This window comes from Ixodes scapularis, unplaced genomic scaffold, assembly GCF_016920785.2.
Source record: "Ixodes scapularis isolate PalLabHiFi unplaced genomic scaffold, ASM1692078v2 ptg001158l_1___fragment_5__unscaffolded, whole genome shotgun sequence".
In the NCBI taxonomy this organism is placed as follows: domain Eukaryota; kingdom Metazoa; phylum Arthropoda; class Arachnida; order Ixodida; family Ixodidae; genus Ixodes; species Ixodes scapularis.
This window is the reverse complement of record NW_024610110.1, coordinates 1,183,222-1,199,903: the sequence shown is the minus strand read 5'-3', so window position 1 is coordinate 1,199,903 and position 16,682 is coordinate 1,183,222. Positions and strand designations below refer to the sequence as shown.

Here is a 16,682-nt window from a genome sequence, read left to right as displayed (position 1 = left end):
AAGCTAGTGCACTGATGAGTATACATGAACAAATGCAATCATCTTGCAGCAGAATATTGATTAAGTCTAAAAGAAGAGCATGTTTTAAAAAGACAAATATGGAGACAGACTGAAAAACAAAAAGCAAGCAGTTTTTCCTGAGAAAAATGCATGTACCCAGGTAGCACACCGCGTCGGTCGGTATCGGGACTACGCCGGCCGGTCCTGTAACAGGATGCGGCGCCCGGCGCGCCCTTGAGCGAGCGGCCCCGTCCGGCGTTGGCGTCTCGTCTTACGCACTGGCCAGTTGAGCTGATCTGGTTACAGTGACTGGCCGGAATTGTGTTTTTGCTGTCTTTGCTGGCCAGTATTTTCATGGAGGTTCCAGTAACTGGCCGGCATCGGTATTTTGCTGTCTTTGCTGGCCAGTATTTACATGGAAGTTCAGTAACTTTCTGGAATCTGCGCTTTGCTCTTCACGCTGGCGAGTCCTGCCGTTCAAGTTCCGTTTGCTGACCGACATCGTTTTATTTTTATTTTTTTGCCGTTTTCACTATGCAGTCACATCATTGAGATTCTGACCAACTGCGGCATGGATAGCATGAATAGCGAGGGGAAATGTTTGCGTTGATAAATCCTTCGTAAATGACTGCCGACGCTGGCGTATTTGATCCCAGCGTGCCAAGGCTGACGTGTTTTACCGCGAAAACGAGAAAAAAAAAAAAAAAAAAACAATGCGGCGAGGAAAGCACATTTAGGATATTAAGAATCTGAACACGTACGCCACGAAAAATAAATTTTACAACGCCGAACGATATTTTTTCAGGAATCTAGTTTAATTTGATGCACTATACTTAACGTCCGGTGGTATACGCACGTGTTTGACTCGGATAAAAAATAAAAACGGAATAGCGAATCAGTGGCGTCGCGAGGGTCAGGGGCACCCGGAGCGGTAGCCCGCCGCGACCCCCCCCCCCCCCCCCCCCCTTGTGACGCCACTGTAGCGGAGCCTCCGAATGAAAAAAAAAAAAAAAAAACACGTGGCAGGATTGAGCACCCGCTTTGAGCTTCAAAAACAATAATAAACATTACTCTCCAGAAACCAGAAAACGCCACGAAAGGTACGTAAATCTCCTCAGACCATGTTATTAGTAATTTTAATTGAGTGTGAAAATATGCTGGTTCAGGCAGGAATCAAATGTCTTAGTTACGATCATCTAACAGAAATATTTCAAATGTTCACATAGCCAGACGACCTGTCGCCCGAATCCCGATAGCTTATGTTATAGACATACCGCATCAGAAAAGCGGGAATGAAAAAAAAAAAAAAAAAAAAAACTTCCTTTTTTTTTTTTTTTAGCGGAAAAAATCGAGAAACACCAATGCGCTGTGGATGTCTGCCCTGCCGGGTTTGTGAACGTGACCCCTTGACGCTACGAAACAAATGTTATAACACCGAACGATACCGTTTCTGCTAGCTAGTTTAAGTATCCGCACTGTTCTTGGTTGTCAGAAATAAAAACATGTCTAGGCCTTATAAAGAAGTAAAACTGCGGAGTGCAACCCCGATAAGTGAAACCAGGATGTACCAGAACAAAATTAAGTACTACTTTCCGGTAGTCAGAAAATTTAGAAATGTGCTTAATACGTAGCGCGCTATGAGCTTAGGTAAATAACTGCCTTAAAGTAGCGGTATTTTCGTTTGAATAGTGGGTAAAGATGACCGCCTTCAGTCAAACTTTGGCTGCCTCACTCTGGCAGCTAGTTTGACCACTTACGCATTTTCCCATTTTTCTCTCAATATTCCCATTATTATTACCTTCCTTATTTCGTTGAAAGGATTTGCGGCGCTTGCCTATTACACTGACCCACCTATTAGCACGGAGGGAGCGAATTATCTCGGCAAAACAAGAGGGCCACGGCTTGTGCATGTATCAAAATTCAAACTTGGGCTCGCACTTTCTATTTTTACATTTTCAGTGATTTTTACCCGAAAGTAGGGGGCCGGCGACCGCAAAAAAAAACATAGCAAATATTTAAATCAATAAAGACAAAAAAAAAATTAAAAAAAATATTCAATTATCTGGGATTCGAACCATCGACCTTACGATCACAAGCATAGCGCGCTAACACGATAGGCCACGCGCCCCACCGTTGCAGCGGTTTTTCTTTGAAGTTATATGTTTGCTGAATTCGTTTTTAAACATTGTGTGGCTTGTTTCGTATTTAATTTTTTGCTACCTGTTCAGGATTGTATTTCTAACATTGTGGTGATGTTGACATGCTCAATAATTTAATATTACTGTGTCTTCTAATCGTTTTAAAGCGCTTTGCTGATCGTTTTATTGCAAGCGTGTTGAAGATACGCGAACATAGCCTCGGTAAAGTCGCTAGGCATCCATAATAGCCAACGAATGCGATCCAATCTAATCCACAATCTTATTTTGCACGTTTTGCCGGTTCGCGTTGTCCGTGTGTGTTCAAATCTCCGTCATAAAGTAAATTTACCGATTATTCGTGATGCGTGGAGTTCACCTTAGTTTCAAATGTGTCTGAAAAAGAAGGAAGCTACTGTGAGCCGTGCAACTACGTCGAATCTGCTCAACAGCCGAGATCGTGGCACGGTCGTTCCAAAGTAAGTTCCTTTCTTTGTTCGTTAGGGCTAGATTATTCTTTCCTCCCTTCATAATGCTTGTTATTGTCTCTAGATCACTTGCTTGTATCGTTGTTACTAATTGTGCGCGAATGGTGTTATGCCAGGCTGTGTTTCTTCTTTTTTTCCCCGATGCAGAGCACTCCATCCTCGCACCAATTAGCGGTCACAGATGAGCGCTCAGGCTGCATACTCGCTCAGGTCCATCAGTAGCGGCGGAAATTTTCGGGACATCGGGGCGGGCGGGGGGGGTGGGCGGGCAGGCAGTCAGGCAGGCAGGCATGCTAAGACGGAAAAATAAAGGGAGGGGGGGGGGTTTGATTGCCTCCCTCCACCGTACTGCTTACTGGTAAACTAGAATGTCTGGAAGGAAGGGCGCGGTGCCCCTCCATCGCCGAAGCTCTAGGTTTGACACCACAGGTGGATTCTGTGTGCGTATTTCCGTCCGGAGAGCAGGACCAGGCAAAAGTCAGCGATTGATTGATCGAGCAGGCCCGTAGCTTCCGCCGCCCAGTCGCCTGCAAACGACTTCATTTTCTCGATTTATAACCGGAAAAGAATTGCCAAAAATTGGTGCCGCGGTAAATTCACCCCACGGTGATTAATGCATAGCATGTCACTCCCGATCGCAAAAATTTGTGCCCGCGAAAAACTTTTTGCCACCGCTTCTGGGGTAGTTTACAAGCGTGTCCTTATTTTGAATTGTGTCGCGCCAATTTATGGGAGGTATATTTTGTTCAGTGTAAGTATATAGTGTTCATACCTCACCCAATTCCTGTTTTTTTTTCTTTGGTACTGCCTTTAGTGAATGGTGTAGGTTGTAATTGTTTTTGGTAGTAAGGGGATGAGCTGGGGCTAATTGAACACCTTGAAAATTAGTTCACAAAAAGTCATGGAGACAAGGAGGGTAACACATAGACCACATCCAAGCGCAGACGCAACTCGCATAAACAGAGAAGAAGGAAATAAAGAATGCGGAAGGAGCTCGAGCAGAGGCCCAAGTGGAACGCGCTGATTTACCCATTAGCAAGTGCAGATTTTAAAACCATAATTTTCTCGTCGTTTAAGGTAACAGATCGATGGCTAATACATCAAAACAGCTCAATTTCTATCTAAAATTCACGATGGACTGTCAGCTATCTATCCACTGTTTACACTGCTCGTGTATGTCATCCTTAGAAAAAAACGTGGATAATTAGCATATACTATGAAAAACATAAACGAGGATTATTTTAGGCGTTTATTATTCATTGTATGGGCAACCAATGTGTCTGCACATTCATCTGTTACTTGAGCTAACAAGGAAACTGTTTTTAGCCTTGTGGCTATGGTTGAATTAACACGTTCCACTTGGACCTGTTTAGACTTTTGCTAAAACTCCTTCCGCATTCTTTTTTTTTATTTTTGCTATAATTTATGTGACTTGGGAGTCTGCAGTTGTATGTAGTGTATGTATTCCTCGACCCTTTATTCCTTGTTTTTTGTGTACTATTTTTTAATATGTTCAGTTAGAATGAACTCACCACTTTACTACATGGAAAGGATGTTGTTAATTCTAGAACTTCTGTAAAACAATCTACCTGACATCTTTGCCTCGCGCCACGGTTCCTGAAGCTCAGTTCTCCGAGCACAGCCTTTTTGATTTCTCTGATGCTCTCTTCTTTCTTTTGTTTTTAATGGATTGAGTTGCTAGTGTGCACCTGTCTGTGTTCTACGTGTTCCAGTCCTTTTGTCCTTGTCTTTTTTTTTTTGTGCACTTTTTTCAAGTTGGTCCACAATATTTTTTATTGTATATTGTACTCTGTTTTCATCTTTATACTTACTGCAGCCCTTGCCAAGCAGAAGTTGGCATTCACTTTCACCATCCCGATGTGAGTGTCCTGGGACGACACAGGATGACAGTCTCCTCTGCTGAAGTCCAGGCTTCATGGGAGACTGCCAAGGCTGTTTATGGTAAGGTGCTCTATATATTGGGCCCCCCAGCAGCAATAGCAACTTATTGCTGCTGGGATTGTTTTAACATAGACTGTGTTTATGGGCTGGCCTTCAGCAATTCTGATGCCACTCGCCTGGAATGAAAGCCTCTAGGGAAATTGCACATTTCATTCGTAAGCGGAATGCACAGTTGACAACAGAAGTGCATCACTACTTGCATGCAGTGTTGCTGGGTATTGTATTTTTTTGTATTTCTTTATTTAGTGTTTCCAATAATGGCTAAAGCCTTCCCATTGGTGCGCTTGTTAGCCCCTAGTCCCACTAGAGCGACAATACAGAAACAAACGACAGCGACGAGCCTCAAACCAGAGTCTCTGTCGCGATTTCACAGGCTTGTGCATAGAATAAAAGAGGCTACACTCGGATACAAGTATTACGCACGCGAGGGTATCTTCGGCAGGCTTGCAATCACCCGGGGTCATTTCACGAGCACCGAACGACTATAAACGCCTGCCAAAGGTATACCATCGCGAGGATACCGCATGTGTTGAAGGCTTGTCGGTGTCGTCTGTTTCTGTTTGTCGCTCTAGTGGGACTCGGGCATAAGTAACAACACACAAACACAAACGAACGGCAAGAGTGGTAAACAGTGCCTCTCACGTCCTTCGCCACCGTGCCCATTGGTTTTCAGAGAAGTTTCCAGAATTAATATCTATAATATTTTGTCATATATCGCACAAGGGCACAACCAGGAGCTGTACCTAAAATTCAACACTCACAAGACTTGCGTGAATACACCCCATAGCTGGTCGCATTTTCAGGGTCATTTTAATGTTGCGAAAATAAATAATGACATTGGCATATTGGTCGTGCCAAATGCTGTCACACCTGTTCCGAACTCTGGTCTCCACGTACTGCGGACTTTTTGCATCGATTCTTGTACATCTCTGCCTCACTTATGCCCAAAAACATTTTACTCGGTCTATCAAGCCGTGTAGTCAAGAAGCTATAATCTGTAAAACTCTTCAGAACACTCCTGAGTTGCAAAGCTTTGCAGTAGATATTTATGAAAAATATTCCGTGCTATTTCCTAACCTCGAATAATTGACTGCAGGAGCATGGTATGCATTCAACATACTCTCTTTGACAAGCTAAAGCATCATAAATGTCATGTCCACGACCCTTACTATACCTATTAAGTTTTTGGCTGACAGTGTCATAGAAGCTGCGTATGGGCTGGACCAAACTGCAATCACCCTTGTGTTATGTGGCACTGCTCTCCATGTATACACGGGCAGGAGTGCAGCCGCATTGCTCCAAGCTGGTGGGTGGTTGGTCGACCCCACTCCCACTCTCAGCTTTTATTGTAGCATTACACACATCATGTGGCAGTCCTGCACATTGTTCTGACTCATGTCATATATTTTTTTTATATTTTTCACAAAATAAGTGGCAGCAGCACCAGCTCCTGTGATGCAGAGCATGTGCAACACAGGTGCAGCCTTCGGTGGTGCAGCTGCAATACCTGCAACCTTAGATGGAGCAGCTGGTACAGTCGGACCTGCATCCGCTGAGGCAGCTGCTAAAGAGCCCGCTGAGGTGGAGCCATATCAGCTGCTAAACTTCCTAGAATGTGAAATGCGCATTCGCGACGCGGTTGCCCCCCCCCCCCCCCCCCCCCTCCCGCCCAAAAAAGGCAAGCTTTTTCTGCAAGCTGGCTGTCCCCGAATGCGTCTCCGTGCTGGGGGAAAGCCAGCTTGCAAAGCTAAACGGCGCTCTTGGCAGTTCTATCAATCGGAAGACGCTGCAATTTTCCTTCGACGTAACCGCATTTTTCGCTATGCATTTTTATAGCAGCTACTAGTCTGTTCACAAAGTTTGATACAAAGTTCGATATAATCGGGTTCAGCATCATACAGAATGTGCCATTTTAGTTTGAACGTAATTTAAAAAAAGAAGGCGAGAGATTTGTGGGGCTCGGCGGACATAGATAAGGGGTTAACCGTCACAATATGTTGACTAATTAACCCATATTTGTTAATTAACTTTTTAATTGATTTTATAGGGCATGTTCCAATTGCATTCTTCAAGAGCGTCATTATTAAAGGCTATTCCAAATGAAACTGTTCATGAAAGTGATGTGGCATGTGATTTTAATGAACATTAGTTCAAGCCTTACGTCTACAAATTGTGCTCCTTTAAATATTTTGTCATTGCATATTTTTCAGAATGCCTAATGATGAAGCTCCGTGGCCAAAAGCACCATGCAGATGTCATTGCTGTAATGTCGAGGACAGCAAAAGTAAACCACATACTGGGAGAAAAAATGAACGACCGGCGAAAGCAAGAGAAATGAAGAGCCAATCGGTAAATAAAAATAGAACCAGCCGGTTCTTGGCAATGGTCTGCAGTGAAATACGGTGTCAAGCATGCATTCCCCCACAGGTTCCCACAGAGATTGCCCACAGAGCATGGGGTTATGAAACCCTATGGGTTACCCACACGGCTCCCACGGGACTTTGGTCCTACACAGCTCCTATAGGATCTCTGCAGGACCCACACAGCTCCCGTAGACCCACACAGACTGTGCGGGGACCCATGGGGACCTATACACCCACACACTCTGTGGGGACCCGCACACCCAAACAAACTGTGCGGGGACCCATAGGGACCCGAACACCCACACAATTTCTGTGGGACCCACACGGTTTCATAACCCCATGGGTCTGCGGGTTTTTGGAGCGGGGCTAGCATTGAGCATCAGTGTAGCTCGTCTGTTTATTTGGCATCCTTGTGAACTGTGCAGCTGTCCCGATAGGTGCATGGAACACTAACATGCAGTATGTTGAACTTTACAAACTGTACTAACGCAGTCACCGCTGGCTATAGCACGCAAGTTGTGGCCTTTCCAGACTCGCAGCACCATATGGCACGATACACTCTAAGATACCGCACATGCAAGGTACCTGCGGAGTTGTTCTTTCAGATTGCGTTCAGACGCTCACTTCGTTGTCTGCCAGGTACAAAGGAGATGCTGCCACAGACTTGCTTACATGTTAATTGCCACGAGATCCAGTTTGAAAAGTGGGGACATATGCTTTTGTTTATCCATTGTTTCCTACAAGACAAGCGGCGACTCTCTGGCGTCCACAAAAAAAACCATCCCCACTTTTTTTATGGAGCACGGGCAAGGCTATGCATGCTCTTAGGATTTGCAGTTGACTCCAATGCATGCGCGCGAACCCTGCACCGGAGCCTCTCAAGACTTCGAGTTAGCGTCCGCAACATTCTCTGTGTTCCACGTAAGTGTAGAACAAAGCTTAGTTCTGCATTTCCCCGCAGCACCTGTGACAATCGTTTCTCGAGGCGAATAACCAGCATTCCCCATTATAGTTCATTCGTGTCTAACAGAGCTGCATTAAAGAGGTTGCATCATAATTAATTGGGGGGCTAGTTGCCACACAGTGGTTTTAAACTAAGAAGAGAGGGAGGCGACAGGACAAAGCGCCCTGTCCTTTCCCCTCCTTCTCTTCTTAGTTCTTTGCACTTTTAAAACCACCGTCTAAATTAAAGAGGTCATGAACCGACTCAGTTACTTCTGCTAAATGCTGCTGTCGCACAAAAAAAGCTTGAGAACAAGCAATATTCTGCACTTCCTCACAGCCAGGTAAAATAATCACATGATTACTGTTATGGGTCAGCTGCTACTATTGGCGCAGTGATTAGACACAAGCCCAAGCCCCAATATTTACCATGGCATTGATTGTAACCAAATAGTCAGGTGCTCACTCAGTGCTTGTGTCCAGTTCATAAGCCGTCGCTATTCAAGTGTCGTCACCCTGGTGTGAACCCTAGGATTTGTCAAAATTGTGATTCCTGACTGTAAAATAGCCTTCTATTCCTCAGAATATACCCTTGGCAGGGAAGCCTCTGACTTGTGGTCTATAGATTATAATATAATTACATTCGTGCCAAAGACGTCAGTATGCTTGTATGAGGTGAAGAATATCCAAGTGCATATCGTTTCTTGGCCCCTTTAACGTGTGATGCTTTTTTGTATGGCACATGATATGCTATTTGGCAGAGCCAAGTCAATTACAGGGACAAAGCGTAGTCTTCTGTTTTGATATTTGACTGCAAAAATGATGTGATCTGTATTTTGCTATCTCCCTATCTGACAGACCACCAGTACAGCATCACAGGATCTATCGATCAAGCCCTGCGTGATCGCATGAGGCAGCTAGATGAGCTCGCTTCTGCAAACGAGAAGCTGCGCAAGGCCAATGATTGTCTACAGAAAGAAAATGAAGCTCTGCGGAAGAAAGAAGCCCATCTTGAGGAGATGTATGACAAAGCGGAGGGAGGTCATCTATGCTACAATCCCCTTTCAGAGCTTCACGCTCACCGCCGTGCAACAGGACCCAAAGAAACTTGCCTTCTACATGGGATTCGACTCCCCTCGAGAGATTTCTCGTCTTTTACAAGTTTCTTCAGGCAGGTTATGAAGCTCACAAGGAAAGTCAAGGTCCGCAGAAAAAGTCACCTTATCTATTCATGGATGATCAGCTGCTGCTTGTGTTGTCCCGCCTGAGGGTGGGGCTTCTGGAGCAGTACCTTGCATACCGGTTTCGTATCCACATCAGCACAGTCAGCCGGGTGTGGACATTCTGGATTGGTTACCTGGCGGACTACCTTGCTCAGCTCAAGTACTCGCCGTCGCGACAGGTTGTGAACAACTACATGCCGGAGTGCTTCATCGAGGCATATCCATCGTCGAGTCATTTTGGATTGCACGGAAATCTTTATCGAGACACCCAGCGACTTCAGGGTGCAGAGTGATACCTACTTAAGCTACAAGTGCCACAACACTGCCAAGGGACTGCTGGGCATCACCCCCAATGGGTTTGTGTCGTCTTTGAGCGACATTGCCCCCGGCCGCGTCTCTGACAAAGCCCTGACCGCATATTCCGGGATATGCAACCTTCTTGAGCCCGGAGACTCTGTCATGGCAGACAGAGGCTTTTTGATCACTGAAGAGGTCGAAGCTGCAGGGGCTAATCTCAACATTCCACCTTTCCTTGGGGGAAGGCCACAATTCTCCTTGGAGGACGAAGCGAAGAGTAGGGCGATAGCGAAGGTTCGAATCCTCGTGGAACGAGTGATCGGACAAATGAAGTGTTTTCTAATCTTGAGGGGTACCTTCCCAAACAGTATGAGCAAGAGCCTGGATTCTATCTGGAAGGTCTGTGCTTTGCTGTGCAATTTCACAAGTGAGTCACTGCTCAGTCGAGCCTAGAGCTGCAGTCTTGTGGCTTCGTAAACGGTGCAGGGCATCATTCCGTTCGGCGGCCCCCCACTATCATCACGCAAACATGGTTAGCGCCCCCAGGATTGTTCATTGGAACTGTTGCTCGCTTAAACACAAGAAGACAAACTTCATCGAAAAATTTCATCTTCACTCGTTATCCGACATGGCCGCTGCGTTTGTTCTACAAGAAATCAACGGCCCCCTCCCTGCTTTGCCACAGTACGATTGACTTGCTCCGAACATTGAGACTAGTGCCCCCTTGCCTTGGACTCGTTCCGCCCTGTACGTTCATCGATCAGTGTGCTTCACTCCTCTCGACACCTCACAGAGGTGCCCTTCACTGAGCAGCGTTACGGGTTGCCGCCAACTCCTCAACGGCCCGTTTTTCTCTTCTCTGTCTATGTGGCCTAAGACACGTCTCTAAATCGCTAGACAAGGCTGCCGCTAAACATTCTTTTTTTAAGCACTTCGCCCGTCTTTATCCAAAAGACAACATTCTCGTATGCGGTGATCTTAATGCCAAACACACGCATGGGGCTACGAAATTGACCTTCCACACGGCATGCGGCTTCTTGCGGACCTCAGAGTTGAAACTTTCGTTCCTCAACATCCCACGCACCCCCACACGTATCGACCAATCCTCCCAACAGCACGACACCTGCCCCGACTTTACCTGTGCTCGTTACCCTCGACGCTGGAGACGGCAGGTCACCGTCGACCGCTTCGGCGGTGATCACCTCCCCATTATTTTACACTACGACTTCCTATCCGCAACCCCATCTCACTGCCGCGCCCACAGCGACACATTCTTCACTAAGTGGGATAAGGTCCGAGTAGCTCTTTCTTCCGTCAGGGAACTTGCTGACTTTTACAACATTATACGAGCCATCCAGTCCGCCCACAAGTCTGCCATAAAGCGGCTAGCCGTACCGGTTGACAACCCTGCAGCTGACGAGCATTTACTTACTGGACCGCCATATTCGCCTTCGCCTGTTTTCCCGTTACCGCCGTTCTCGCAGACCACGACGTCTCCTCAAGCCATCACGTAAACTCCAAAAGATTACCTCGTGCTACACTTCCGAACTCGCTTCGAACTGCTGGACTTCCCTGTGCAGCTCCATCTCAGGCATTAGCCATCTTTCCAAAGTTTGGAGGCTCCTCCGTTCTCTCCACGGGGACCACAAACCTAAGCAATTTGCTGCCACTGTTGCCCTTTGCAAAGGTGTCTCTCCCGAGAAGCTAGCTGAATGGGTGTTCGGGACCCTATGGGTCCCCGCAAAGTTTGTTTGAGTGTGCGGGTCCCCACAGTGTGTGGGTGTATAGGTCCCCATGGGTCCCCGCACAGTTTGTGTGGTGCTACGGGAGCTGTGTGGGTCCGGCAGAGATCCTATGGGAGCTGTGTAGGACCAAAGTCCTGTGGGAACCATGTGGGTAACCCATAGGGTTTCATAACCCCATGCTCTGTGGGCAATCTGTGTGGGAACCTGTGGGGGAATGCATGCTTGACACGGTATTTCACTGCAGGCCACCGCCAAGAACCGGTTGGTTCTGTCGTTATTTACTGCTTGCCTCTTCATTTCTCTAGCTTTCGCCGGTCGTTCATCTTTTCTCCCAGTATGTGGTTCCCTTTTGCTGTCGTCGACATCACAGCAATGACATCTGCATGGTGCTTTTTGCCACGGAGCTTCATCACTAGGCATTCTGAAAAAAAATGCAGTGAGGAAATATTTAAAGGAGCACAATTTGTAGACGTAAGGCTCAAACAAATGTTCATTAAAATCACATGCCACATCACTTTCATGAACAGTTTCTTTTGGAATAGCCTTTAACAATGACGCACTTGAAGAACGCAATTGCAACATGCCCTATACGATCAATAATTAAAAAGTTAATCAACAAATCTGGGTTAATTAGTCAACATACTGTGACGTTTATCCCCGTAATCTATGTCCGCGGAGCCCCACAAATCTCTCGCCCTTTTTAAAAAAAAAATTACGTTCGAATTAAAATGGCACATTCAGTATGATGCTGAACCCGATTAGATCGAACTATCCCTTGTGTCAAACTTTTTGTGAACAGACTAGTAGCTGATACAAAAATGCATAGCGAAAAATGCGGTTACGTCGAACGAAAATTGCAGCGTCTACCGATAGATAAAACTGCCAAGAGCGCCGTTTAGCTCTGCAAGCTGGCTTTCCCCCAACACACTGCTATTCGGAGAAAGCCAGCTTGCAGAGAAAGTTCGTTTTTTTTTTTTTTCTTTTTGGTGGGGGGGGGGGGGGGGGGGGGAACCGCGTCGATTGCCCGGAAGTGGGGAGAGGATGAGCCGGTGAGATCTTAAAAAACGAAGAAGCGGCCACTGAATAGCCACGTGGAGCGTCCCTTATAACGTACAGACGCTCCTTTGAGAGTAAACAACTTTTCTAAATATGTCGTGTTTGTTTGATGTCTGATTCATTCGAACTTTCATGTAGAATTACCCGCTATATCGAACTGGTAGACATTTTTTTGCGAGTTTGACATAAGTTGCTTTGACTCTATAGCAATTCGCAATCATCGCCATTTTAAAGCTTTTTATGTCCAGTTCCTGGTTTTGACAAGTATTGGGCTTATGAAAGATACCGTCACAACGTCACCGTTTTCCACCATCAAAAACCCCAGAAAAAAATGCTGGTTATACCCTTAATGTAATTTTTTTACACTTATGCCTGACTACACGGGGTGCTAGCAAACGCCAAGCGGGCCGCGTGTTTGAGACACAACATAAGGTGCCCGCCCCTCTCCTATCTAATGTTTGAGCAAGCCAAGATAAAACCATTAAAAAAATAAGTACCATGCTGATGCAAAATTCAGTTTAGAAAGAGGGATTAAGAGTGTTGAAACATCCTACCAGTCATTGAGAGCACTAATATACATCACATTATAACCCTGCTTTTGTTTGCCACTGCATGACAAGTACTTTGAGCTACTGTAATTTTACACAATACCTACTGGGAGTTAACAATGTTCCATGGGCACATTGAAGTGACCAGATAAATGGGCATATTTCGCTGATATATTACAAGAGAATGCCTGAAAGCGGTGGTTTCAGCATTTTAAAGATAAGGACAAAAACCCCCCTGCGTCAAAAAGAAGAAGAAAGAAAAGAATTGTTGCAAATTGCAACAATTCTCTTCTCGAGAAGAAATGTTCGCAGAGCCTTTTTTCTTGGTAAAGACGTCAGAGTTTACTCAGGGCCACTGTAGCATGTATTGCAACTGCAAATGATTGTAATAAAAAGGAAATGCCCTCCGCATTGCTTACTTCGTATAGCCAAAATAAAGACCAGTGGCACAAAGAAATTAATAAATCGGGTGTTGGCACGAAAAGTATAAAAATATAGCATTTGTGTTTTACCGAGGCTACCTAATCTTCCTATAGTTTTACTGAAAGCTTCCACCATTATGTCACAGCTGTGTGCTCAATCCTCTCAGTTTTATGCGGTACATCCAAAGACCAGCGAAACATTTTGAACTCCCAGTATAATACCAACTAGCTGCCAACATACTGCCTTTGATTGAGAAGATTTTTCCAATAACTGCTTAGATTACTGTTACGTGAGATAGTTTGCACTTGCCTCTTAGGAATGCCGCTTTCTTGGGTGTCAGAGGCAGCCTGCTGTCCTTGTTAAAACTGACATTCGATGCCATTTCGGTCACAGTCCTCTGCAGAAGGACACTGGACCTCCAGAGAGCAATGCCCAGGTTCTTTACACCACCGCTTGACCTTATGTCCTGGTTCACTATGTTGTCACCCCAGGCTTTCCACGTCACCTTGACATCAACCGTCGTAGAAATGCATCTATAAAAAATTAGAATAGGAGGCGAAACCGACGTATTCGATGGGGAGAACCTCCTCTCATGAAATGCTGCTTCGTGCATATTCATTAAAGTAAGTTTCGTTAGTTTAACTCCTTTTTTAGTTGAATCATTTTCAAACATCCTTAAAAGCGCCCATACAACACTACTACGCTGCTCGAGCTATCAAGTTCTTTTGTTACATTCCCTGATTCTGCCGCTGTCAACTGCAATGGGTACTGGGTGGCACGCCCTCTTGTACCGTCGGCTGCTGGCGAAGATTATTTGGCCGGCTCAAAAAAAACCTGACAGTGCGATCACTTGCTGACCGTACGCCTTGTGATTTCGCTCTTCCCTTTACAGCCCTCTTTGCCTCCTTAGATGGTGTTTCATGATTCCCCCCCCCCCCCCCCCACCCTGAACTTATCGGTCGGCGTAATGGACAGAGAACATGAGAAGATGCGCCCACTGATTTGAGTTGCCGGTGCAAGGCGCACCACTTTTTTACCTATGTGCAACCTCGAGCGTGGCTGGGACTATAAAACTAATATCTTAAAAGAAAAGAAGCCACTTTATGCTCCAAGGGTGCTGAGTTTCATACCCATGTACCTGGTGAACATAGGAGGAATAGACCACTTTCAAAACCTAAGCAAGTGACATTGACCGTCGCCATTTGTTGGACACGAAAGCTGTGATTGAATCAAAGTCCACCGTGGAATGCTGACGTTGCACTCACGTCTATTCACGCCAGTCACGGACACGGCGAGTTCCTGACGCGTACTCGGGATCCGCGTTTAAGAAATGGCGGCCTTGGACATGCACACACTTCTGAAATGGGTTTATTGTATGGGTCAAAGGTAATTAATGGGGAATACGATGCTCCAAGTCTTTCCGCCTAATGCACTCAAAATGTTGAGCAGAATGTTGGAGATGCAGATGTAAACGTTCTACAAAGAGACGTCACATTAGATATGTTTTTCAAGACATTAAAAACTTGGGTCTTACACCACTGCTGGTGAGATGTAACGCCAAAAAATAATAATTTGTGGCGATGGTGCTGAAAGAGAGATCTTATTTGAGCAACATTTATCGAGATCTACATGGTCAATGACAAATTGTCAAGTCCTTTTCATCTTGAAGACATTCTGCAAGCATAGAAATGCCTTCTATCCAGAGGTTAGCCATATCACGTTCTAGGAAGTTTAGGAGCTGATATGGCTCCGCCTCAGCCGGTGCTTTAGCAGCTGCCTCAGTAGATGCAGGTCCGCCTGTACCAGCTGCTCCATCTAAGGTTGCAGGTATTGCAGCTGCACCACTGAAGGCTGCACCTGTGTGGCACACGCTCTGCATCACAGGAGTTGGTACTGCTGCGACTTCCTCTTTGAAAAATATAAAAAAAAATATATGACATGCGTCAGTACAGTGTGCAGCACTGCCACAAGATGAGTGTAATGCTACACTAAAAGCTGAGAGTGGGGTGGCAAGTATGTACCGATTCAACCAACCACCCACCCGCTTGGAGCAATGCGGCTGCACTCCTGCCCCTGTGTATACAGGGAGAGCAGTGCCACACAACACAAGGCTGATTGCAGTTTGGTCCAGCCCATACACAGCTTCTATGACACCGTCAGCCAAAAACTTAATAGGTATAGCAAGGGTCGCGGACATGACATTTATGCTGCTGTAGCTTGTCAAAGAGAGTATGTTGAATGCATACAATGCTCCTGCAGTCAAGTATTTGTGGTTAGGAAATAGCACGGAATATTTTTCATAAATATCTACTGCAAAGCTTCGCAACTAAGGAGTGCTCTGAAGAGTTTTACAGATTATATTTTCTTGACTAGACGGCTTGATAGACCGAGTAAAATGTTTTGGACATATGTGAGGCAGAGAGGTACAAGAATCTATGCAAAAAGTCCGCAGTTCATGGAGACCAGAGTTCGGAACAGGTGTGACAGAATTCGGCACGACAAATATGCCAATCTCATTATTTATTTTCGCAACATTAAAATGACTCTGAAAATGCGACCAGCTATAGGTGTATTCACGCAAGTCTTGTGAGTGTTGAATTGTAGGTACAGCACCCTGGGTTGTGTCCATGTGCGATATATGACAATATAATATAGAGATTAATACTGGAAATTTCTCTGAAAACCAATGGGCACGGTGGCGAAGGACGTGAGAGGCACTGTTCACCACTTGCCGTTTGTTTGTGTTTGTGTGTTGCTACTTATGCCCGAGTTCCCCTACAGCGACAAACAGAAACAGACGACAGCGACAAGCCTTCAACACATGCGGTATCCTCGCGATGGTATACCTTTGGCAGGCGTTTATAGTAGTTTAGTGCTCGTGAAATGAGCCCGGGTGATTGCAAGCCTGCCGAAGATACCCTCGCGTGCGTAATGCTTGTATCCGAGCGTAGCCTCCTTTATTCTATACACAAAGCCTGTCATATCGCGACAGACACTCTGGTTTGAGGCTCGTCGCTGTCGTTTGTTTCTGTACTGTCGCTCTAGTGGGACTAGGGGCTAACAAGCGCACAAGTGGGAAGGATTTAGCCATTAATGGGAACACTAAATAAACAAATACAAAATAAAAATACAACACCCAGCAACGCTTCATGCAAGTAGTGATGCACTTCTCTTGCCAACTCTGCATTCCGCTTACGAATGAAATGCGCGATTTCCCTGAAGGCTTTCACTCCAAGCGAGTGGCATCAGAATCGCTGAAGGCCAGCCCGTAAACACAGTCTGTGTTAAAACAATCCTAGCAGCAATAAGTTGCTATTGTATTGTCCAATATATAAAGCACCTTATCATAAACAGCCTGGGCAGTCTCCCATGAAGCCTGGACTTCAGCAGAGGAGACTGTCATCCTGTGTCGTCCTAGGACGCTCACATCGGGATGGTGAAAGTGAATGCCAACTTCTGCTTGGCAAGTTATGCAGTAAGTATAAAGATGAAAACACAGA

General features: G+C 45.6%; 2 protein-coding genes across 2 annotated transcripts; both read left to right on the top strand.

Annotated features, from left to right (window-relative positions):
- Positions 1-9,314: 9,314 nt before the first annotated feature.
- LOC121047830 lies at positions 9,315-9,895 on the top strand (the record flags this gene model as incomplete). Its single annotated transcript, XM_040503439.2, has 1 exon — positions 9,315-9,895. A coding segment is annotated over one exon (549 nt), but the record flags the coding sequence as incomplete, so codon positions are not given.
- A 1,596-nt stretch (positions 9,896-11,491) lies between these two features.
- On the top strand, positions 11,492-14,096 carry LOC120845402. Its single transcript, XM_040217209.3, has 2 exons — positions 11,492-11,576; positions 13,492-14,096. The coding sequence occupies exons 1-2, from the start codon at positions 11,492-11,494 to the stop codon at positions 13,719-13,721; spliced, it is 315 nt and encodes a 104-aa protein (XP_040073143.1). The 3' UTR covers positions 13,722-14,096.
- The last annotated feature ends 2,586 nt before the right edge of the window (positions 14,097-16,682 follow it).